The following is a 24,101-nucleotide window of genomic DNA, read 5'->3' as shown; positions in this document are numbered from 1 at the left end:
ATCTTGGCTAATTCAGCCTTACTAATATGTACTCTGCTTTTAAAATGGGCATGATAATTTGCTCCTGACCTCAGACAGTGGCAATGAGGACCACCTGCCTGGCACATTATGCCTTATTCAAGATTCATTTGTTTCCCTCTCCCCCATAACCCTATTTTCTCTGTGTCCTGACCCTCTGCTTCCCCTTGGGGGAGGACGCAGTGCTCATTCTGTTTTTTTACTGTATCCCAGCACCTAGCTCTGCCTGGCCACAGGGAGAACTTCCTATGAAGGCTGGGGTAATTGGACAAGTCAACAATTGTATTTTTAAAATTTATTTATTTATTTATTTAGTGTTCCAAAGTTACCAGAACTCACCACAACTCCGTAGGTAAAGTGTAAGTGCCTTTCTCTGAACCTGGAACCCTCTTCTTCAGGCAGAGAGCCTCCTGGCTTATGGTGCCAAGCAGCCTTCCCCCACCAAAAGCCCAAAGTTTCCCCAGAGCCCCAGGGCGCAGCCAACGCCAATGTCTGTAGTTCTGCTTCGCCCACCTCCTCACCCTCCCCATGGAGATAGCAGCTGGCCAATGGCAGCCCTCTCCTGGCAGCTGGCTTTCTCCCCTCCCCTCGGCCGCTCTCCCACCCCAGCCCTTCTCTCACAGACCTTGGCTTCTTGGCTCTGCTCCGGCGCGCAGGTTTAGCGGAACGCAGAGCGCAGAGCCAGCGCTGGGCACCTCGCTCTCCTAGGGCCCTGCCTGCCCAGTGCTTCTTCGGCCTCGCTCCTCACCGCTCTCTCCCCGAGAAGGGTTCTTGACACTGAGGACGAGACCGCGGTGTCCCTTGAACTTCCCTTGAAAGGGAACCGGTGGGGGAGTAGACCGAACAGAGCCAGCTATGGATCCTGTGAGTCAGGTAGGACGCAACTGGGCAGGGCGGCTGGTGCTGGGGACCCTGCGGCTCCGGAGACTCGCCCCAGACCCTGCCTCACTCTGTCTCTTTCTCTCTCCTGTCTCTTTCGTACAAAGCTGGCCTCAGCAGGCACCTTCCAGGCGCTGAAGGAGCCCCTTGCCTTCCTGCGAGCTCTGGAACTGGTGAGTAGCAGTGCGTGTGCGGGGAGGGGGCCCAGTCGGCCAACCATTGGGTGAGGAGTGGTCCGGTGGGTGCTCTCTGCTCGGTTCTGCTCAAAGTCCGGAGTTTAACAACCCCCACCCCTCTCCCTTCAACCCTCCCCACTTCCAAGGTGCTATTCCGGGGACAGGATCGAGCGACCGCTTGGAGATGTGAATGTGGACGAATTTTTGCAGGTGCTTAGCCTAGGTGTCATCTCACCTCAGTGCTGTCAAACACGCGGGTTCATGAAAGATGCCTCCTCCTGAGGTGGAGATGGGAGGGGCTCAGAGGGAGGCTCTGTCTCTGGGTTTGGCTGCTCACCTGGGCTTGGAGGCTCACCTGGGATTAGGCGGGGTTGAGAGGAGCATGTGGGAGTACTTGGCCAAGCGCGGAAAGTTGATCAGCACGGGGACAGCTCTTCACCTGGACTGGGACCCTGGAAGCCTGTGGTGAACTGCTCTGATGAAGCTCCGGGGACAGAGAAGCTGCCAGGCTATATCTGGCCACAGACTGCGAATCCTTCCTCCTGTTATAGTTTCTCAAGGCCTCTTCTGATTTTTCTTCAAAGATCTCTCATTTGTGTAGCTTTCTTTATCGACCTGTCTTTGTGAAGTTCTATTATTTGTCTCTTAAAAAACAAAAACCAAAAAACCACTCTGACAGTCCAATGACAACTTGGCTAATGACAGAGGAGTGAGGCAGAGAAACTCACAGGGCCACAGAGCAATGTTAGTGTTGTCGGCTTGGTTGATGGTTATTCACAGTGAAATCTGCAGGTCACACATTCCCTCTTGCTAGGAGCTCTGAAAGGCAAGTGAACCTATCTGAATGGGAAGTTCAAAGCCGGTCATGTAACATTAATCGCAGACCCTACCACTGACTAGCTGGGAAATTATGTAAGAGCGTGTTGTCTGACCAGATCTTACCTCCCAGGGCTAGAATCTGTCTCTGGCTGCACAAGAGAAAGAGATATTTTTCTGTAGGAGATATTGTGGTGCCTGTTTACATGGATGATGTGCAGGATAATCACACTTGCTTATTTACAGACCTGCATAAAATGCATGATTGTATCAATTTGATATATATCAAAACAGCATTTGGAAAGCTTGAACTAGAGGTTCTGGGATGGCTATTCTAAAACTGTTTCCTTTACAGCCAAGTTAAACAAACCAAACAGTGCTCACAGTATAGGAAACTTTCAGTTGGCTTTCTCAGAATTCTGTCCACATTCATTTATTCAGCTACTCAATAAATGTTCCCTGTGACACAGTGGTGTTTTTGATTAAAAGTATAGCTCCACTGCCAAGCCACTCAAAAACCTGACATTATTTTTCTGACATAATCTCTTCTTGACTCACATTGTCAATTACCTGAAACATTAATTTTCTTCTCTTCAATCCTGTTGCAATATTATTTCATGTCATGACTCACCACACAGCCTGTACCAATATATTTCAAAGGCTGACAAACCTAGATGACTTTTTTAAATGAAGATTTCCAGACATCAATAAAAATATTGAGAAGATGAGTGCTTTCCCATGAATTTACATTTGGAATAAGTGCCCTGGATAATTCTCATGCATATTAAAGTTGGAGGACCATTTCCCTTATCTCCCTTCAAACTCAAAAGTACATTTTACCTTAAAGCTTTTGCTATATCTGTTCATACTGTATGTAATGCCCTCATACCCTAAGCCTAGAAAAAACTGTTTATCTTTTAACCTTAGCTAAAATATTACCCCTAATGATGACTTCTGTTATAATTACTCCTTCCCCTTTCCTCTCCCCCAGACTGAATGAGACACCCCATTCTTTGGGCTTTTGTTACATTTCATTCATTTTTTCATTTACCCATCCATCCATTCATCCATGAAAATTTATCACATTGCATTATAGTTGTTATTTTTGGTGGTGGTGGTGTGTGTGGGGGGTGGGAATAGGAGAGAAGTTATTACATTTAAAATATGTATAATCTTTCCCTCTCTCTTTTGGCCTCTAAGGCTCTAAAAAGAAGGGCGTTGACATCAGTTATTAGCCTCTGATTTGTGAAAGAGAACCGGAATAATGGACAAAAAGTAAGTTAGTTGATCTACATTTTAAAAGAGCTAAGGTAGAGAGACATGGGAGCAGAGAGAGGTTAGTTGCAGAGAAAGAGGAAGTTGAACACCGTGGAGAGGGGGGAAGAAAACATGTTTTATGCACATGCAGTGGCATGAAGAGGTACTCTGAGATCCTTTTCTGTAGGAGATATTGCAATGAGAGTGTGACCTCTTAGATGGCAGGAAATTTGTTCTATTTTTCTGTTTCCCATTAGTGCTTTTCATGGTGGTTGGTGAACAGTAAGTGATCAACAAAAAAAAAATGTAAATCTATAGTGACAGAGCACTAAAAATATCCCAGTTTCTCTCATTCTGTGATGGAGATTTAAGGTTGGTATTCTTTAAAGTCTTTAAACTACAGTCCTTTTGTTTCTGTATTTATGCTGTAGAAATCAGTTTATTTAAAGGGTTTACATTCAGAATATTTACTGCAACATAATTTGTAGAGGAAGCATTAGTAAGTCATTAATAGAACAATCCTAAAAGTATGATTCACATATTGTGAAATATTATATTATCGTGCCTTTAAAAAGAATGAGGTAAATTAATAAGCATGTACCTGGAGGTCAATATATGTAATTGTGTTTGATAAAAGTAAGTGTGAAACCCTGGCTGATGTGGCTAAGTGGACTGAGTGATGGCCTGCAAACCAAATGGTTGCCAGTTCGATTCCCAGGCACATGCCTGGGTTGCAGGTACAGGTCCCCAGTAGGGGGCATAGAAGAGGCAACCATGCAGTGATGTTTCTTTCCCTCTCCCTCCCTTTCCCTCTGTCTAACAAATAAATAAAAATTTTTAGAAAATTGAGAAAAACTTTTATTCTTAGTGTTTGCTAAAAATTTTAAATAGAAGAAAGTGATTTTCATTTTTTAATCAACATATGGAAAATTTATTCAATAAGATTTCAAAGTAATGCAGAGTACAATTCTATTTTTGTAAAAATAAAAAATTGAAAGTAGAGCTTGTCTTTGTGTGCATGTGTGTGATTTGTATGAGTATAAAGTATAATTATATACCACTAAATTGTTAAAATAGATTTTTATGAAGTAATTTAAGGTGTGAAGGGGAGAGAAAAGGCGAGGGTGAAGGAAAGCAGTGGTATTCTAGAAGAACCATAGGCATATCCCTTGTCCACAGTGTACACATGAGTGATTCTTAAAAATAATTCATATTTTCAATTATTTCCTATGGATTGACCATATGAAGTACTGTTGCTTCTAAAGCCAATCTCCACTTTTGGATTTATAACCTTAGAAGAAAATGCGCTTTACTTATATGTTCTTTGCTTAGGAATAGCTCATGGATACAGTGGATTTAAAGTCTACATAACATATGAAAGTCAAGCCTTCAGGGAGAAGTTTTAGACAATTTCAAATATTTTGAGGTAGAACTCCCAAATTCTTAATCTTTACTTAAATAAGGTCAGGGGACTTTTCACTATAGTTTGGGTCAAAACCAAAAATCAGGACACAGCTCTGACTTTGGTGCTCTGTTTCCTTTATTCCCTGGTGATAAAATAGGTCCAGAAAAATCTCTTAAACCATCATTTGAGAATATATATGTATGTGCATGTGTGTGTGTGTGTGTGTATACAAGTTACAGAATTACATACTTATGATTTTGTAATAAACAAGGGGTATTATTTGTGCCTGACCCTGTATGTTGAATTTACCCCATTTCTCAGACTTACTCTGAAAAAGAAATTGGTATAATTCTGCCTTCCACTGATGATTCTTATTTTGTTACTTGAGTACATTGCCATTAGGACTTTGATCTGTGGGGTTTTTCCCCTTTAAAATGATTTTGTTAGCATATCTTTTCTTATCTCTACTATTTACAAAGTTCTGGATCTGCACTTGTGGATTTGTATAATGGACCTAGGGGACCCCAATACATCCACATTGTCCAGGGACAGAATTGATGCAGATGTTAGGGCATCAAAAGGACTTCAACTCTTCAAAATGACATTTGCTTCATTGGCATAGTCTTCCCACACAATGCTATAGGTCCAGACTAAGTTGTTATAGAATTAACTGCAGAGTCAACTTGCCTGATACTCTTCTCATTCTTATTCTTGACATACACCCTGAATTTTTAATATATTTTTTATTTTTTCACATTAGAAATTATTATTTTATTATTATTAAATTATTTTATTGTTGTCTAATTACAGTTGTCTGTATTTCCCCCCCAACACTCCCCAACCCCAGCCAAACCCACCTCCCTCCCTTGCTTACACCCTCCCCCTTGGTTTTGTCCATGTGTCCTTCATAGTAGTTCCTAAAAACCCTTCCCCCCATTATCCTTTCTCATATCCCCTCTGGTTACTGTCAGATTGTTCTTAATTTCAATGTCTCTGGTTATACTTTGCTTGTTTTGTTGTTGTTGTTGTTGATTATATTTCAGTTAAAGGTGAGATCATATAATATTTGTCCCTCCCCTCCTGGCTTATTTCACTTAGCATAATGCTCTCCAGGTCCATCCATGCTGTTGCAAAGGGTAGGAGCTCCTTCTTTCTTTCTGCTGCAGAGGATTTCAATGTGTAAATGTACCATCATTTTTTGATCAACTCATTTACTGATGGGCACTTAGGTTGCTTCCAGCACTTGCATATCTGCTACCACCCTTGGACTTCACATTTCTGTGGTGCCTTTCTTTTCTGCTTTTCCAAGCAAGGCCAGCTACTCCAGAGATGTAATATGTTTGATATATGAAGTATAGGTGTACTTGATTTAAATGGAGGCATCTGCTTTACATAATCTTCATTTCCTAATCAAAATTCCGAGCTATTTTCCAAGCAAACATCATACTGCTTACTTAATATTAATAGCATTATAATCATATTATTGGTAGTACAAAGTGAAGCATGGTAATCTAATCTCCTCTAATCTTATCTCATCTCATCTCATCTAATTATAGCCAACATTTTAATAATTTTTTAAAGATTTTTATTTATTTATTTATCTTTAGAGGGGAAGAGAAGGAGAGAGGGAGAGAAACATCAATGTATGGTTGCCTTTCGTGTGTCCCCTGCTGGGAACCGGTCTGCAACCCTGGCATGTGCCCTGACTGGGAATCAAATCGCAATTGTCTGTTTCACAGGCCCGTGCTCAATCCACTGAGCTACACCAGCCAGGGCTATAGCCAACATTTTAAACTCCTAATGAGAGAAGCCACCTTTATCATGCAGGCTTCAGATGAGGCACTGTATTTCAGTACTTTCTATATATCATGTGAGTCTGTATAACTCTAATATTCACATTTCCCCCATGAAACTCAGGGATGTTAAATAACTCAACTCATCAGGACAAAATTAGAGAAAACAGCAAGATCAAGATTTGGTCATTCTTCTTCCAAACTATTCTCTTAAGTGCTACACTCTTCTGCTTCCTTCAGGGTCACAGGCACCTGCTTTATCTTATACCTAATTCTCAAAGAAACTTTAAAGGGAAGATAGTATTATGTTTTATAGTGTTTATTTCAACCAGTAACATGTGTATTTGAAGACTTCTCTGGAAATGACAAGTAGTGTTTGTATTTAGAGATGAACTCAATAGACAGTGATTGTCTTTTATTTTCTGTTGGTTATTAATTAACCAAGGTATAGTAGGTTTCCATTAAAATACAGCATTTTTCAAGTTAAATATGTATCAAAAGACTTTAATCTTATTCTTAGTCATTTTTTCTCTTTTCTTAAAAAATCTGTGTGCACAAGTCAGACAGCCTCCCCCCCACCCCAAGTATAAACAAGAAAGGAAATTCTAACACACAACTTACTTAAATATTTTATTTTTATTAATTTTAGAGAGGGCGGGAGGAAGAGAAACATGGATGTATGAGAGAAACATAGATTGGTTACCTCTTGCATGCCTGCAACTGGGTACCTTGCCCACAACCCAGGCATGTACCCTGACTGGGAATCTAATCAGAGATCTTTTGGTTTGTGGGACATTGTTCCACATTGGGGACAAGTCCACTTAGTGGGACAAGTCCACTAAGCCATACCAGTCAAGGCAACAACTTATTAAGTTATGCCCAGCAATCTGCTAATGGGGGTATGATGCAATTTCAAAGCTATGTTAATGAGAATTTAATTATAACTTTCTAGCCTCACAATTAGTGACAAAAACCATGTCAACTGGAATGTGAATCACTAAACATATTTACCATAAAAGAGCAACTCACCAGTGTGCTAATGAATTCATCACTTAATGCTCTTCTGGGCTTATTAAGACAATTGGTGTTTGGGCTCATAAATATAGAAAAAAGAGAAAAATACTTCTTATAGAATTGAATCCTGACTTTATTCTTTACTAGCTTGGTAACCTTCACTAAGTTTCATTTTTCTCATCTGCAAAATGGGGCTGGTAATAGTTCTTACTTCAAAAGGTTGCTATAAATAATTAAATTACTTAATCCAAGTAAACAGCCTTGCACAGTGCCTGGACTATAAGTCCTGAACAAACTTATATGACTATGGAGGTGATGATGATAATGAGAATTGGGATGATTTGGCTGATGATGGAAAGAGGAGTAGTAATGCATCAGAGAGTAATTTGGAACATTATGACTAACTTGTAAATTAGAGTATTGGCAAAATTCTGAAGCAGGAAATCTGTGTTCCCTCTTGCTAGCACCTCTTTTGAGCCCTCTACCTCTAACTCATGTTGCCATGGTTATTTCTACTATGGCATGAGTTACTCCAAGGATTTGCTCCTTGAAATATTCTCACTTCAAAGAACATTCCTGAGAGGTCAATGTTGATCCTAAAGGAAAAATTCTAGTGGAAGAACTATAGGTGCTCAGTTCTAGGAAGTTTTTTCTTGAGTTGTAGAGCAAAAATTTTCCTGATCTTTTCCAAATCATAATCCATAAACATGGCTTACCCTTGAAAGAGTTATAGTTTGTCCAGCAGAATTCTCCAGATGAAGGTCCCTACAGGATCAACCATGGGTACTTGTAACCACAAACTCCTACCCAGGTGTACCTGGCCCTTGGGAGTCTGCTAGATGGAAGGGAATATGGGAAGAACCCTGGACTGATGCTCAAGTAGGGGCACCATGCTTAGTTCTCTGTTCCCCAGAGAATTCACATTTTCCTGGATCCAGGTATGAAACTGATCATGTGTTAGTAGAAAAAATACTGAAAAGTCTCTAGGGAACATTTTTACAGAACCACTACCTGCTACAAGTTTTCACCTTCAGTAAGCATGTATTTAACCTGGGTTGTATTTGTAATTATTCTTGTTCATTCTATTATCTTACCATTCCTTTGAGACCTCTTTCCTTACCTGAATGTTGGGGACAATACTCTTTGCCTACCAGAGTTTTGGAAATTTTAGGTGAGATAAAGCATGGAAAACACTTTGTAAACTATTGGATATCCTCCAGAAGTAAAAATCATTGTGATGATGGTGATGATCAATATGTTTTTCTAATCTAAGTGACTCCGAAAACTATAAGATAATTGCCTTGGAGAGAAGGGTGAGGCTAAAGTATAAGTGCCTGATCTCTGCTTACTAAGGGGCTAAGTCTTTCCCAACCACCATCCACCCTCTAGCCTCTGCCCCAATCTCTTCGGTCTCTTGGGAACCTACAAGAAAGACAGACGTTGCCAGTTGAAACTGATGCACCATCAAAGTTTGTGAATGTCCACCTTCACCCATTTTAGATCTTATAGAGAAGCCAAATTCTTGCTCTGTACACATTTCATATTTCTTAGATTTTTGGGGCTGGTTTCTTCCTTATCGGATGGACTTTTGCACAAGCTACTTCCTCTGCCTAAAATAATTTCCCTCTCTTTTCTTCACCAAAACCCTTTTAGCTGGCAAATTCCTTTGGTGCCTTCCAATATCTGCTTAGATTTCATTTTGGGGTGAGGACCTCAGTGAGTAGGGGTTGCCATTAGATGAAGTCTGAAGGCTGTCAGAGCACACTCTTTAATGACTTGTTTACATTTCAGCTTCTCAACCAGACCATCTGCTCAGTGAGGGCAGGGATCTTGTTTGTCTCATCCATAAGTACATTCTAAATTTCTAACTGCCAGATAACAGGAACAACTCCGGTGACATTCACAAATCACCCAGATGGTAAGTGCTTAATGAATGAAGTGATTGGAAAAAGTGAGGGAAGAAAGAAGGAAAGAAAGAGAATGGGCAATGAATATGAGAGGAGACCACCAAAATCCAGAATTATCTTCCGAAGGATGGACCCCTTATAGTACAGTCTCCCACCACTAGGTGAGTGCTCTAGGAACACACCTGTATCAGTGTACCAGCTGGTGTTGTTGTGAGAGGCTGTGTTTGGCTTCAGTGAACATTTTTTAAAATTCTTTCAACGGTTGCTCATTTCATGATGGAGGGCTTACAAGGGCACCTGCCCACACTGCACTGAATGTTCAGCAGTTTTTGGAAAGACAAAAAGAAAAAAATGGCATGATCCCAGTGCCCTACCCTCCCTATTTACCACATCTTGTCCCAAGTGACTTTTTTGGCTTCCCCAGATGAAAAAAAGTGCTCAAAGGGAAATGTTTGATCAATGTGGAAGAGATGAAACAGGAAATGGCAGAAGCACTAACAGGCATCAAAATTGACAATTTCAAAAACTGTTTTGAGCAGTGGATAAAATGTCTTGATAGGTGTATTGCATCAAATGGAGAGTAGTTTGCAGGTGACTGATGTTTAAGCATGCAAAAATAAATACACAATTTTTTAATAAATAAATTTCTTTTTGGGGTCTCCTTGTAAATGCATCCCTGAGAATATATTGGATGCAGTGCAAATTCCCTTTCATGATTTTCATTGTGGAGAGGAATTATGAAGACTTACATAGAAATAGTTGTTTAGCCATTACTCTTGGTTGTGGAGGAGAGTGACTTACCCAGGCTGACTCAAGTGTCAAGTAGAGGGCAGCTAGATCATATACACTGCATGTACAGGAGGACTCCTCTTACAGAAATAAAAGTGCGAGGCCCAAAACAGGCCCAGTCCACATACCCTGAGCTCCAGACCATGAGCACAATGGTTTTAGGAGAAGTACTGCTGGGATTGTGACTTGACCACTGTCCTGTGTGCTCTCTTTGTGTGTCTCCTTTCTGCTTCTCATTTAGCTTATTCTCCCTGTGATTCTAAGCTTATGTCCTAGGAGAAACCATATGACTGGCTCAGCTATAATTTTTTCAGTTTTGACACAGCTCTCAGCCCCAGGCCATATCAGGCTATGGATTAGCTGCCTATGCATCAGATGTCCCCTGCTGATCCTGTTTCTTGTGGCCTAAATAACAAGTGTCTTGAGATTCAAATTGGGCTCCCTAGACTGTTCTTCCATTGGGAGAAATCGGAGGGCCAGTTTTTCAAGTCATGGGCATGCTAGGCTCAGAAGAGCTCTACACGTCTGGTGGAAGAATAAATGATTATTTTCACTGACATTTCTTCCATTAAGGTAACACTAGAACTTTTGTCAAGAAGATGTAGCAACTTTGGGGAATGGGGACCAGCACTTCTGGGATCTCTGATGAGGGGACCATTGGTGGAATCACAATGATGACATTATCTGAAGGGTTTACCTTGGGTCCTTTGACTCATGGGGCTCCACCAGCTTGTGCCATCTTGTCCATCATTTGAAAAGCCTCTTCCTGAAAGGAATTATGGGAAGTTATGAAATATCCCACTTGTGAAGGAAAAAATATTTCTCCAAATAACATACATCTCACCTTTGTTCATATATTGTTAGGTTAATTCAATTCTAGCTGTTCATGTTAGAAGACCATATTAGAAGTGTACATTAACTGTGCCCTTGTGTTTATTAATGAGGTAGAAAAGAGAAAAGCATGTGTGTGTTTTTTTGTTTCAAATTTAATATTTCTTTCCAAATTAATTTTTTTGTCATGAATATTTACTCATGAAGAGTCATTGGCTTGCTTGGTATGATAGGTGCTGTTTGTTTGAGAAAGGAAAGGTGAGGAATTGGTTGATGACAAGAATCACTTGGAGAAAACTGAAAGATAGCCCAGGGCTTGAAGGACTGTGAGCTTTGAAATATCCTCTTGCTGGAATCCTGGCTCTTCTTTCCAGCTCTGGGACATTGAGCAGGTTGCATGATTGTTCTGAACCTTAGTTCTGCAGCCATCAGATGAGGATTGTAGGAGTCCTATCTTTTGATTGCTGTGAGGGTTAAGTGAGATAGTACATATAAAAACTCCAGCAGAGTGTTTGGTAACTGTAAGTAAAGAAGACTTTGTTCAAGGTGATGACAAATACAATTCAGCATTCCTAAAATTTCTAGCACAGTACAAAGTTTGCTCAATATATTATTGCATCATTTTTTGTTTCTGTTATCTTTTCATTTGGAGAATGTTGGTTGTGAGATTATAAAATATATACAAGTAGTAGTAACATTAACACACAGAGACAAGCTTTATATTAGATGCTATACATACATTATTTCACCTACTCTCACAATTACCTTTGAAGGACAAAACAATAACCCCTTTTACAGGTGAAGAAACTGAGACCTGGAGGGGTCAAACAACTTGACTGAAGTCATACAGCTAGTATGTGATGAGCCAGGATTTGAGACCAGGCAATTTGATGCCAGACTCTTTGTTCTTAATCATTTTTCCAAGTTACCTCTCATTAATAGCGATCACTCATTACCTCCATGTCTTGAAGTAAATGATTTCCTCAGTGAAAACAGCAAGGGCAATATATGTAATTTATTCTTAAAATCATGTCCTTTAATTCCTAATTCAGGAATTAGGAATTAAATTAGGAATTAAATTAGGAATTTAATTAGGAATTAAGTCCCTTTCTACTATCTCATGCTATCAGAGCACAAAGCAAAATTTAAATGCTCTTATAATGACTAGGGATATACACATCTTCTCAGGAACCTTTTTACTTCTTAAAAAATACTCCCATTACCAGCAAAAATTTTACTGAACTTATCTATCTTTCCTAACAAAATCTTTATTCACTGATCCATTTTATAAAGAAATTCAAGTTCAAGGATGTGTTGTTAACACATGTCTATAAAAAAGTTCTGTAGAATTCAGAAAGGATCTGAATATTTAGCAAGATTATGGAAATATAGATTCTATTTGGGTGCTTGGTAAATTACTCAAGTCATACAGGTTCCATCACAGATACAAGAGGAGCAAACAAATTTTATCTGCCCAGTGTGCGCATGCGTGTGTGTGTGTGTGTGTGTGTGTGTGAGAGAGAGAGAGAGAGAGATGCCACTCTTTGAATTTGTTTTTTTTTTAGGATCTGCATGCCAAATAAAATGACATACCCTCTATGGCTTTAACAATAAGTGCTCATACATCCACCTGGTCTACCGTGCAACTGCCTGGCTGTATTTCATTCCTTTAATTCACCTGATGGCTTCGCCTGCACCTGATAGTTGACAATACCCATAGAATCCTTTTTGAAGCTGATATCCAGAAAAAGTGAAAAAGTATAAGGGAAGTATAAAAAGTATATAAAAGGTATAATGGAAGAAAGAGTGATACCAGAGAATAACTGGGCACAAACTCATGATCTGAGTGAAGAATGGAGATCTTGGAAGATATTTAAACTAGAAAAAGTGGTGGTTTGATGAGTAGTGACTATAAATGTTATTTGGGATGTGCTGGCTTCAGGGCCACATTCCTGGGTTCAACCACAGACTTTGGATGTGTTCAGGGGCAAATCAACCTCACTAAAACCTTGAGTTCCCTAGGGATTTCACCTATATCAAAGACATGTTTAAATGATAAAAATAAATTAATGACTGGAAAACCCTGACCAAGTTCATTTGTTTTCTTGTCTCTCAATTTCTTGAACTAGAAAATGGGGATGACAGCTATAACACACAATTGTGGAATAAAGTGACCTAACAGGTATGAAAGTTCCCATCAAAGGGCTTAACAAATGTTGACTGTTCCTGGATCTAGAACACTAAAACTCAAGTATCTGGAGAATCTTTCCTATAAGAGCAACACCTGACATTACCTTTATTGTTCATCTACAACTGCATGTGTTTGAGGAAAGGGAGAAGGCATGTTTTCTCATTTCAAACTTGTTCACTGGAATTTATATAAGAAATTTTGTTGTCAGAATCATATCACAGATTCTATTTAAAAAGCAGTTGAAATCTAAGTATGATCATTACATATGTAATTGAAATTTACTTTAAAAGGCATGTGCTTCATTGGTTAAAAAAGCAAAGAATATGTGTGAAATGGTTAGTGCCATCAAACTATATCTATTCTGTAGGAAAAGACTAAGCAGCAACAGCAGGTAAATTTGGAGTGTGAATGTTGTACTTCCTCTCCCCTTTACATTGTCTTAAATTGCTGGGTGCTCTTTGTTTTCTTTTTTAGTGCCTGGCTTTATTCATTACATTTCTGTCATTTGGTAACAGAAAGAATACTTGGGTTTGGCTGTCAGTTATGTGGTCACATTACTTAGCCTCGCTGGCAGAGTTATCATATTTGTGAAATGAGAGAACTGTTGCAAAGCAATGGCACATAGCAAGCATTTGATACATGATTATTTCCTTTCTTTCCCCCAAAACATATTTTACCACCAATGTGTGGAAATAATGAATTAGAAAATTCACAAGTCTTTGTTTCTCCAGATATTCCTAGGGGCTCCCACACACACACATGTGCACACACATTCTTTGTACTAATGGCCATAAAGAGCAGGTCTACATAAGCCAAGTGAACTCAAAAGAGACAGCAAAATTTGGCAGGTGTGGTTGTCAGGAAAGAATGCTTAGACTGAATTGTCAAATTCTAGATCAGGCACATTGGAGCCCCAGGCTATCCACAGGATTTGACAAGGTGACCATGAATTTTGAATCTGTTTTCTGAAGTAAATAACATATTTCTTTATTTTAATAAAGTGTAAAGCCCCAGTGAATAGTGGGAGTTCATTATAATGGCTGTAAATTAATGAGCTCTTGCTATGTGCCAGGCTGACCTATGTCAGTGCTACCTACATTGTATACACAATTTCATCCATTCCTTAAAATGGCCTTTGCTTGCCCAAAGTTACAGAGTTGATGAGTGATTAAGGCAGGATTTCAAGCTATGTCTCTCTGACCCCTTGCCTCTTTCACACCTGCGTTGATCCAAACTTACTGATTATATTTGTGTTTTTTGATATGCTCTTTAGAGCCATTTTATGTATAAGTGACATGATATTCATTTAAAATAAAAAATATGTAAGCAAAATTCTTTTTTTATTTTTTTAAATATATTTTATTATTTTATTTTATTTTTTAAAATTTTATTTAGTTATTTTTCAAGTACAGTTTTTTGTCTATTTTTCTCATCCCAGCCTCCCCCACCCCTTGCTCCCCACCTCCCTCCCATTTCCACCCCCCTTAGTTCTCATCCCTGTGTCCTTCCTATTTGTTCCTCCAAATGCCTCCCCCTTTTTCCCCTTAACTTCCCTTCCTTCTCCCCTCTGCAAAATTCAAATAAAAATTACTCAATGTCCTTCTACTAAGATTAATAGTTTAAAAAATTACTTTCAGATAGTTTATGCTTATAAAGCATTTTTCCTGAAAAGAAAAAAAGGTATGTTGGATGCTCAGGCTGTCATAACAAAGTCCCAGAGACTGGGTGGCTTAAACAACAGAAATTTGTTGTCTCATATTTCTGGAGGCTGGAAGTCTGAGATCAAGGTGTGGACAGGTGTGGTTTCTTCTGAGAGGTAGGAGAGGGATCTGTTCTATGCCTCTCAAATCTTCTGGTGTTTTGTTGGCATTTTCTGGTGTTTCTTAGCTTGTAGATGCTGTAGCACCCTAGTTTCTGCTTCTGTCTTCACATGGTGTTCACCCTGTGTGTATTTGTGTCCAGATTTCCCCCATTTTATATGACACCAGGTATATTAGATTAGGGCCCACCCTACTACAGTGTAACTTCACTGTAAGTAATTATACTGATAATGACTCTACTCCCAAATAGATCACATTCCAGGAGTAAGGACTTGAACATATGAGTTTTGGGGGGATCCACTTCAACCTGTAGCAAATACATTCTTAGAATAAGCATTGTTTTGTCACCTGCTCTGTTCTCCTAATACGTTATGATTGTATTTCCATGTCATTAAATAAAATAACTTTTTCTATAATTTTGATGACCTATATATTGTCACATGTAGGTCTGTCTTAAAAATTATTTAATTAATCTCTAATTCAAGTAGTTTCCAAATGTATATTATATTTTTAAAATTTACAGTGAATCTTTCCTTAATGATAAATAGGTAATGTACCCCTATTATCATTTACTAAGTTTTGAGATGTAGAATTGCTAGTTCAAAAGATTATACATTTTTATGGTGTTTGAAAAATTATATCAATATAGGCATAATCAATTTTTTCCATTTTCACAAATAAAAGTGAAGTCTTGATTGAATTTGTACTTTTTTTACTTTGCAATGAGGGCGAATTTCTTGGTAATTTGTCTGCCACCCTTTAACCCATCCACATGTGCTTGTGAAAATGCAAAGATCCTAGAGCTGGTCAATCTTTTGTTACATTTACTTGCTTTGGGATACATTCAGTTTCCTGTCCCATTTTAGCTAGCCTGCCCTTGAAGAACCTGGGTGGCATGCCCATCTGGCTGGTGGAGGTTGGGATTAGCATGCAAAGCAGGAGCCAGCAGATACTCTGTAAGGACACAGGGAGCAGACTGCTCTCAGAGGCAGTGCTGGTGACAAGAGGTGCTGGCATGCTGGAATAGGCATTTCTGCCTGTAAGACTGGCTGCTTTGGCTCTAGCCAATCAATGTATCCAGATAGATCCATTTGTCTTGAGAAAACAGAAATAAGGATTTTGATGCCAATCCTTGGAGGTTTTGATGTTGGGAGAAATGTCTTCCATTTTTCAAACATTGTGAAGCCCATCCTTTGTAGAATAAACAAAGCGTGGCTGACTTTTGAATATGGCCCACAGTTTCCCGCTTGTTCTCACAGCTCCACAATGTCCTGGCCCTTAGGGGCTTTGTCTCTAACAAAGGGCCTAGCCCAGTTCTTCTGGCACAGGACATGCTGAGGAGTCATGTGTCTGATGGATGAACAGGAACTTTGGTGTTCCCATTAACTGTAGATTGCTTTTTGAAATGATGGAATAGTGAGTTCAAAGGTCTGTTTTTGCCTTTTTTCAGATAAAATAAATTGTTTTTCACTAGATATCTAAGAAGCATAAAAATAATATAGGGACTATGTCCTCTTGGGGAAAAACTTAAATGGGATTGGAGGCAGTGGCTCATATTAGCAAAATTGTAGATAAATTAGTAATCCAGCTCTGGTTACCAGATAATGCATTGAAAAAAGTTGAATTTCTCAATCAACCAGTGTGACATCTAAGAACTCTTGTTGATTTAGAAGTGTAATTTAATTATTTGCAGTTTAAAAAATCACTGAATTCTGGTGGGGGAGAATTCTGAATATTTATCTAGAGTAGGATGGTCAAAGAGAACATTCTGCAGTAATGGAAATGTTCTGTATCTTGACTGTACAGTGCAATAGTCATTAGCCACATGTGGTTATTGAATGCTTAAGACTGAGGAACTAAATTTTTTATTTTACCTATTTTTAATTAATTTTAATTTGAATAGCTAGTGGTTACCATGTTGGACAACACAAGTGCAGAGAGGTAGCTTATCTATCTGCTTTGCAAGGGCAATGTACTAAACTTCAGCAAATGACTTAGGTAGGGACTGATGTGGTCTTTTCTTTAAAACATTCATCTTTACATTTATTGTCAACATATCACACAGTTGGTGGCAGGGGATTTTCCAAGTCACCTTCCAGAAATGTAATAGTCACTGACTTTTCCAAACTTTACCAGTTCTTTAGTTTATGCTTTCTGTTTGTTTTATTAATTTCCATCTGTTTATGATTTTATACATTTAAATAAAAAGATAAAGCAAATTAATAAACTTTCTGTTTGCCTCCAGTATAAAGCAAGATTACAGTTGTTAAAATTTGCACTAATTGTTAGCATAAGAATATCTCATAATAAAGCTATTAACTTTTAAAGAGAATAAGCATTTTATCTGAGAAGTAAACTAAAAGCAAAAGAGATTGTTCAATATTATGTGATATAAAGAAATTACAGTTTTTTCAAGGTTTAGTTATCAAGCAATCATATTGAGATATTTATTTATTTTATGATTAGCAAGGTAGTCTGATAATGTGTGACATGATTGTATGAGCTATATTATTAGCATGCAAATGTACATTTAAGAGGAGCAAGAACATGTTAATCAGAGTAAGAAAGCAACAGTGGTACAGATGCATCATGATTGTGGTGTCAGTGTGTCAGCCTTAGAAATAACACCTGGAAACGTGCAATCCCACATGTTTCATAACCACACCAGTTAGGTCACCCATAAATAATATTCAATTTTAGAGATGGCCCAGTTGTTCTAGTGATGCAGTGTCTTAGTTTGGATTCCCTTGCAAGCAACACCTAAGTCAGAGGCAGCTTTTGGGGGAAGTAATGTATTGGGAAGCGATCCCTGGGAGCAGGGGTGAGGGACCAGGGAGGTGAAGTGGGGATGGATAAGGAGGCAAAACAATAGAGGGGTACGTTATGAAGTTGGTCATTCCTGCTAGAGATTGTTACTCAGACTCAGAGGTTCCTGAGCAGCCTCATGCAGTGTATCTCAGAACTGTCTGCCTTGGGGACAAAAGGATGAAACAGTAACATTTTGGCTCCCATCCCCCATTAGTGAAGAGTGGCTTCGTGGAACTTAACTCCTGTCTTAGTCTGAGTTCCCCTAAAGCAGGTAGTCCCAGAACACACTAGTAAAGGGTGGAGAATGGGATGGAATGGAAGTAAGGCAAAATAGAGTACATTATTTAAAATGCTACCAGGATTGGCAACAGCAGCTTAATCCCACTAAGGGACGCTAACCAGTGTAGGACATTCATTGGCTGTAATTGCATCACCTGGCTATGCAAAGGAATCACTTTTATGTGCAAAGGAATCTGGGAAATGTAGTTTGTAACTGGGCATGTTGCTATCTCCAACCAAACTATCACTAAGGGTGAGGAATTAAGTGGATTTTGGAGGGAGTTACCAGTCTCTGGCACAGGACATACAATAGATTTTCTTCAGATAGTTGTTTCATTCTCCACTTTACTTTAACCAAGTTTACAAGTTTATTTATTTTTAAAGAATCCATCTGATCCTTCAACGTATCAGAGATCATTAAGCAGAAAATCATTTGGTTGCAAGGAATAGTAACCCATTCAAACTGGCTTTTACTGTAAATATTTTGGTCTGCTTTTTGGGTTCAAACAAGACAATATCTGCCCCAAGTCCAATTCTAACTTCATAGTTCAAGTGTCCAACAAGGTTACTCTGGCACAGATTCTCCAGAGAGGCAATGGCTGCCTCATGCCAACCTGTGGCATGGTTTAGGTTGGGTTCTACTGCCATAATTGGAGGGAGGAGCAGGACCACACAGTATACAGAGGCTAGCTAATGTTGGGAGCAGGGAAATTCTTCCAGAAGGGGCAATGGGTGGGGAAAAATGGTTGCTATCTCTACTTCACTGATAGTAACTTTTTCAAATATGAGAAAATAATGAAATTTATAAGAAATCAAAGTCCCAGGTAAGATGGTAATCAATGCTGAATCAAACTCCCAGGAGAGTGGTAGCAGTAGTTTCACAATAATTGAGAAACCAGCCCAAATGAGGTTATCTCTGTGGGTGGTGACAGTCACTTAGATGTTGAAGATACTAATCTTCATTCTGTCTCCTGCGCAGCAGAATGAGGCATCACCATGTTTTGAACGTAGCATCATTGAATTCATTAATTATTAGAGATGTTTGGTACTAAAATTAGTAGCAAATGATGAAGTGTCCTTGATTGAAGAATTGGGGTATGTTTTTCATGTGTGGTGCTCAAGAGTTATTTGTCTTTGTTTTTAATAACTGTTCCAAGTGTCCCTGACAATTTCAGAACTCTTTACAGAAGAGCTGGTTGGGATACAAAGATGGGGAGAGGGAGAAGGAGGAAATATGACTTGCCTTCAAATGATGCCTTGCAAACTATACTTTGGCACTTTATTTCCAAGAGCCCCGTTTAAAAATTTGCTTGTAGTCTGACTGATAAGTGTGAATTCTAGGAAATACATGACATCTATCTATCATATACCTTCATTCTAAGTTCATTTAAATATGGAACTACTGACTCAAATGCTTTACTTAAAAAAAAGTGTCGTGTGGTGTTGGTATTCACCCATCTGGTGCAAAGCTTCAGGTATTCTTTAAATGTAAAGCAGTTCTGGTGGACTCTGTTGGTCCCCTGTTTAGACCCATTTTATGAGGCCAGTGCACAGCCCTCTCCCCTCCCTCAGCTTTTGTGAATGTAGATTGTTAACAGGTCAGAGATGTCTTTTCTCCACAAAATTGCCTTTGACTGAATACAAGCCACCTCACCCAGAAACCTATACTCTGCCCCAGGGGAGACCTCCAGCCTGTAACAGTCTGATGCTAGGTGCACAAGGCTGGTTCCTTTGCCACGAGGTGGGACTTCTGCTGGTACAGTTCACACTGTAGAGCGCCTGGTGGCATCAGGCTGAAAGTAGACTCTAGGTGACACCATATAGTTGCTTAGTTCCTTTCCTTGCTCCCTTCATCTCTGTTGTTTCCTGAAGAGCACTACCCAGTGAATCTAGGGCACCTGAGTCTCTGTCTCAGGCTCTGCCTCTAGGAAACCTGATTAAAGATAGGGATGTTAATGTAGTTAGACCTTATTTTGCACAAAGCACATTGACAAGGGAAGCTGTGGAGAAGATGCTCTTTCTGTGAAATAGTTTTATTAAATGTAGTGAAATCTTATTTATTAAAAAGAGAACTGGATTTTAAAATCCAGGCTTGAATCTTTGTTCCCCCATGTGACCTTAAACAAGTCACTTTCTGAGCCTCATTCCTTCATTGGAAAAAAATAGGAATATTAATCTTTCCTTTATCACCAATTATTAATCTGTAGACATAGCCTTCATTAGACATAGCCTTTCTTTTCAGTAGTGTTACTGTGGCAAGTTGGAGAAATAAATCTGAATATTTAGATAGTGGTTTGGATGAACTTTAGGTGTGAGATTGTTCAGTGTGCCCTCAGAAAGTATGAATTTCAAGCAGCTTTTAAAATATTTATACACAAAAAAGACATATGTTTGTAACTATCGGCTAACTTAAAAAACAGCCTCAGGCATAGAGCAAAATGTAGAAAAATCTATTGCCAGGATTTAGCTATTTTTCGAAGCTGAATTGTTAGGGAAGAAATGGGTGGAGGGCATTGTTTACCACCTCATATTTAGTTTTATATTTAGTTTATATTTATATTTATATTTACTAAATACTCATATTTAGTATTCCTTTACTAAAGTGAATAATTTTCTGTCCTGAGGCTGTGATGTGAATCTTCTGAAAATAACTTATTGTAATTTATATAATTTTTTCAAGTATACTATAGCAGGCTTGTGCTTAAATACATATGATTTAATGAGGAGAGTTGAACTACTTTAGAAAATTTTTTGTAGAAACTTGGCAGTAACCAACAGGTGGGTGCTCATGACATTAATTTGTGTCACATCTTGACACTTCTGCATTTTGTGATGTTTCCATTTTGTCTTAAGCAGCCCACAAAGTTTCAAGTGCTTGCCTGTTGGTAAATTGATTTCACTTTACTATTGAATATTACCACAAGCATTACTGAAATGTATGCTCCATAAGGATGAGCTTGTTGATCACCTTCACCTCTACAATCATACTACATAGAGCAGCACCTGTTTCATGGTAGGCACCCAAATATTTCCTAAATGCATGGATGTATGAGTAAATGAATGAGTCATTTCTCTACCTGGAATGCCATTCCTCTTTAACATCTCTTGTTCAATAACTGTATCCCCTGTTAAAATTTCATCCATCCTTCTAGGACCACCTCAGGCTCCCAGATTATTCCTTCACTTACATGAACTTTCATAAAAGAAATTTCTTCCCCTGTTTTGGGAAACTCATGATTGCCCTTTCTGTCCTGGTAAATTAGGCTGCTGTTTCCCAGCATACACTAAGCATTCCACTAGGGAACTATTCCTGTTATCATTCAAACAGGTAAGTAAGAAGGGAACAAAATTGTTTGAGCATTTGCTTCATCCGGGACATTATGTGACAGACTTTATGTCTCTTCCTCATTACCTGTAAATTTGCTGTTATTTTATAGATTATGAAGCTGTGTTTTGGAAGTATCATTATGTCCAGTGCCAGGAAGATAAGCTCTCACAACTTTTGGCTGCACAAACCAGTGGGGATTGAGTCTGTGGAAGAAACTTCTGGGGTCTCAAGCAGTTCCTTTTAAAGAACCCACACACAGACTTACTCAGACCCACTCCCTCTGAGCTCCAGCACCAGAGTAACAGCTTGAAAGGCATAGGTGATATACAGGGGAAAAAATGAAGTATCAGGCATCAAGGCAAGAGCTGGGGTACAGCTTTCTCCCAGACAGAAAGGTGGATGGAGGGCACTGTTCTGAACCCTCACCACACAGAGCCACAGAATTGGCAGGCTGTTGATGTATCTGAGTCTTCATCAAGCTGACTGTTTGCCCCACCCTGGACTCCTGGAGATCCCCTGAGACTCCATCCCACCCAACTTATATACCCACCCCAGCTGCTTTTCTATAAGAATGGCTGGTCTTGGCTCATGCTTCACAGCTTCCTAAATCTTCTCAAACAAGCAACGAACAGCCTCAGTGAGCCCCCATGCCTCATACCTCTTGCTAAGTGGCCCCAGGCCTGACAGTAGCAAAAACCAACCTAGATTCAGAGCTTCACTTCATCTGGGAATCTCCAAGCCTAGCACAAATAATGGCCATCTCAGATTGCTTTATAGCTCAGGTAGTGTGGCCCTGGGAAAAACACAGGTCAGGGCTGACCTTCGCCTGTACCACCTGACAAACCCCAGAGACTATGCGCCCAGTAGATAGCTACAGACCATGTCAGAGCACCACCACCTTGCCCCCACACAGCCAATTCTTCATGGAGGGTACAGATTGGTGGTTAGTGGTCATAGCCAGTCCTTGCAGTTGACAGGCCTGGGTAAATCTCTCCTGTTAACCTGCCAATAGTAATCAAGGCTCAACTAAAAGATAAGGGTTTACTCAGCCCACATGAGGGGCCGACCTAGAGTACCCAGCTTGTAAAGGAAGCTGTGACACTGGACCCTACAGAACACACCTACTACTTTAGGCCATGATACCAAAACAGTGAGTCATAGTAGCTCTACCTAATACAGAGAAACAAACACAAGAACATTGCTAAAGTGAGGAAACAAATAAACATGGCCCAAATGAAAGAACAGAACAAAACTTCAGAAAAATAACTAAACAAAATGGAGATAAGCAATCTATCAGATTCAGAGTTCAAAATACAGGTTATAAGGATGCTCAAGGAACTTTGTGAGGACCTCAACAGCATAAGAATTGTCCAGTCATAAACAAAGGATACACTAATTAAAATAAAGAACAATTTACTGGGAAACAACAGTACAGTAGATGAAGTGTAGAATCAAATCAACGATTTGGAAGATAAGGAAGCAAAAAACAACCAATCAGAACAAGAAGAAAAAAGAATAAAAAAAATGAGGATGATGTAAGCAGCCTCTGAGACAACTATAAGTATTTCAACATTCACATCATAGGGGTGCCAGAAGGAGAAGAGAAAGAGCAAGAAATTGGAAATCTATTTGAGAAAATAAGGAAAGAAAATTCTCCTAAATTGGTGAAGGAAATAGACATCCAGACCAGGAAGTACAGAGAGTCTCAAACAAGATGCATGCAAAGAGGCCCACTCTAAGACACATTGTAATCAAAATGCCAAAGTTTAAAGATAAAGAGAGAACTTTAAAATCGGCAAGAAAAAAGCAAGCTCCTGTAGTTAGCTATAGGAGAATTCCATTGAGACTGTCAGATGATTTCTCAAAAGAAATTTTGCAGGCTAAAAGGGATTGGCAAAAAACTTCAAAATCACAAAAAACAGGGATCCACAGCGAACTTTCTCTATCCAGCAAAGATATCATTTAGAATTGAAGGGCAGATAAAATGCTTCCCATATAAGAAAATGCTAAAGGAGTTCACCATCACCAAACTATTATTATATGAAATGTTAAAGGGACTTATTTAAGAAAAATAAGATCAAAACTATGAACAATAACATGGCAAAAATACATATCTATCAACAGTTAAACCTAAAAAAGACGAACTAAACAACCAAGAAGAACAGACATAATCATGGATACAGAGAACATTTTGATGATTGTCAGTTGGGACTGGGCATATGAGAGAAAGGGTGAAGAGGTGAGGGGATTAAGAAGTACAAATAGGCCCTGGCTGGTGTAGCTCAGTGGATTGAGCACGGGCCTGCGAACCAGACAATCGTGGTTCGATTCCCAGTCAGGGCACATGCCGGGGTTGCAGGCCAGTTCCCTGCAGGCCACTTCCCAGCAGGGGATGCATGAAAGGCAACCATACATTGATGTTTCTCTCCCTCTCTCCTTCCCTTCCCCTCTAAAGATAAATAAATAAAATCTTAAAAAAAAAAGAAGTACAAATAGGTAGTTAGAGAATACCCATGGGGATGTACAGTACAGTATAGGAAGTGGAGTAGCCAAAAAACCTACGTAGGACCCATGGACATGAATAATGGTATGGAGATTGTCTGAGGGAGTGGGGGTTGCTGGGTGGAGGAGGGCAAAGAGGGAAAATTGGGACAGTATAACAACATAATCAATAAAATGTAACTAAAAAGAAAGAAAATAAAATAATCTTTATTTCTAAACACAAATGCATGGGATAACCATAATAAACTTAGAAAGTACAGTAAAAAATTCAGCTGCAAATATGTATAG

The 24,101-nt window shown here is 39.2% G+C and overlaps 1 protein-coding gene across 1 annotated transcript in view; it reads left to right on the top strand.

Annotated features, from left to right (window-relative positions):
- The first annotated feature begins 635 nt into the window (after positions 1 to 635).
- Positions 636 to 24,101, top strand: part of SYNPR (synaptoporin) — a 364,805-nt gene continuing 341,339 nt past the window's right edge. The window contains exons 1-2 of the mRNA XM_037136098.2: positions 636 to 891; positions 1,005 to 1,070. Of these exons, the coding sequence (XP_036991993.2) occupies positions 874 to 891; positions 1,005 to 1,070 (84 nt within the window). The 5' untranslated portion in view covers positions 636 to 873. The remainder of the gene's footprint in view (positions 892 to 1,004; positions 1,071 to 24,101) is intronic.

The sequence above is a fragment of the Artibeus jamaicensis genome, unplaced genomic scaffold (genome assembly GCF_021234435.1).
Source record: "Artibeus jamaicensis isolate MK-2021 breed Jamaican fruit bat unplaced genomic scaffold, CSHL_Jam_final contig_519, whole genome shotgun sequence".
Taxonomy (NCBI): Eukaryota; Metazoa; Chordata; class Mammalia; order Chiroptera; family Phyllostomidae; genus Artibeus; species Artibeus jamaicensis.
The sequence above is the reverse complement of the archived record's forward strand: the minus strand, read 5'-3'. Positions and strand labels throughout refer to the sequence as shown.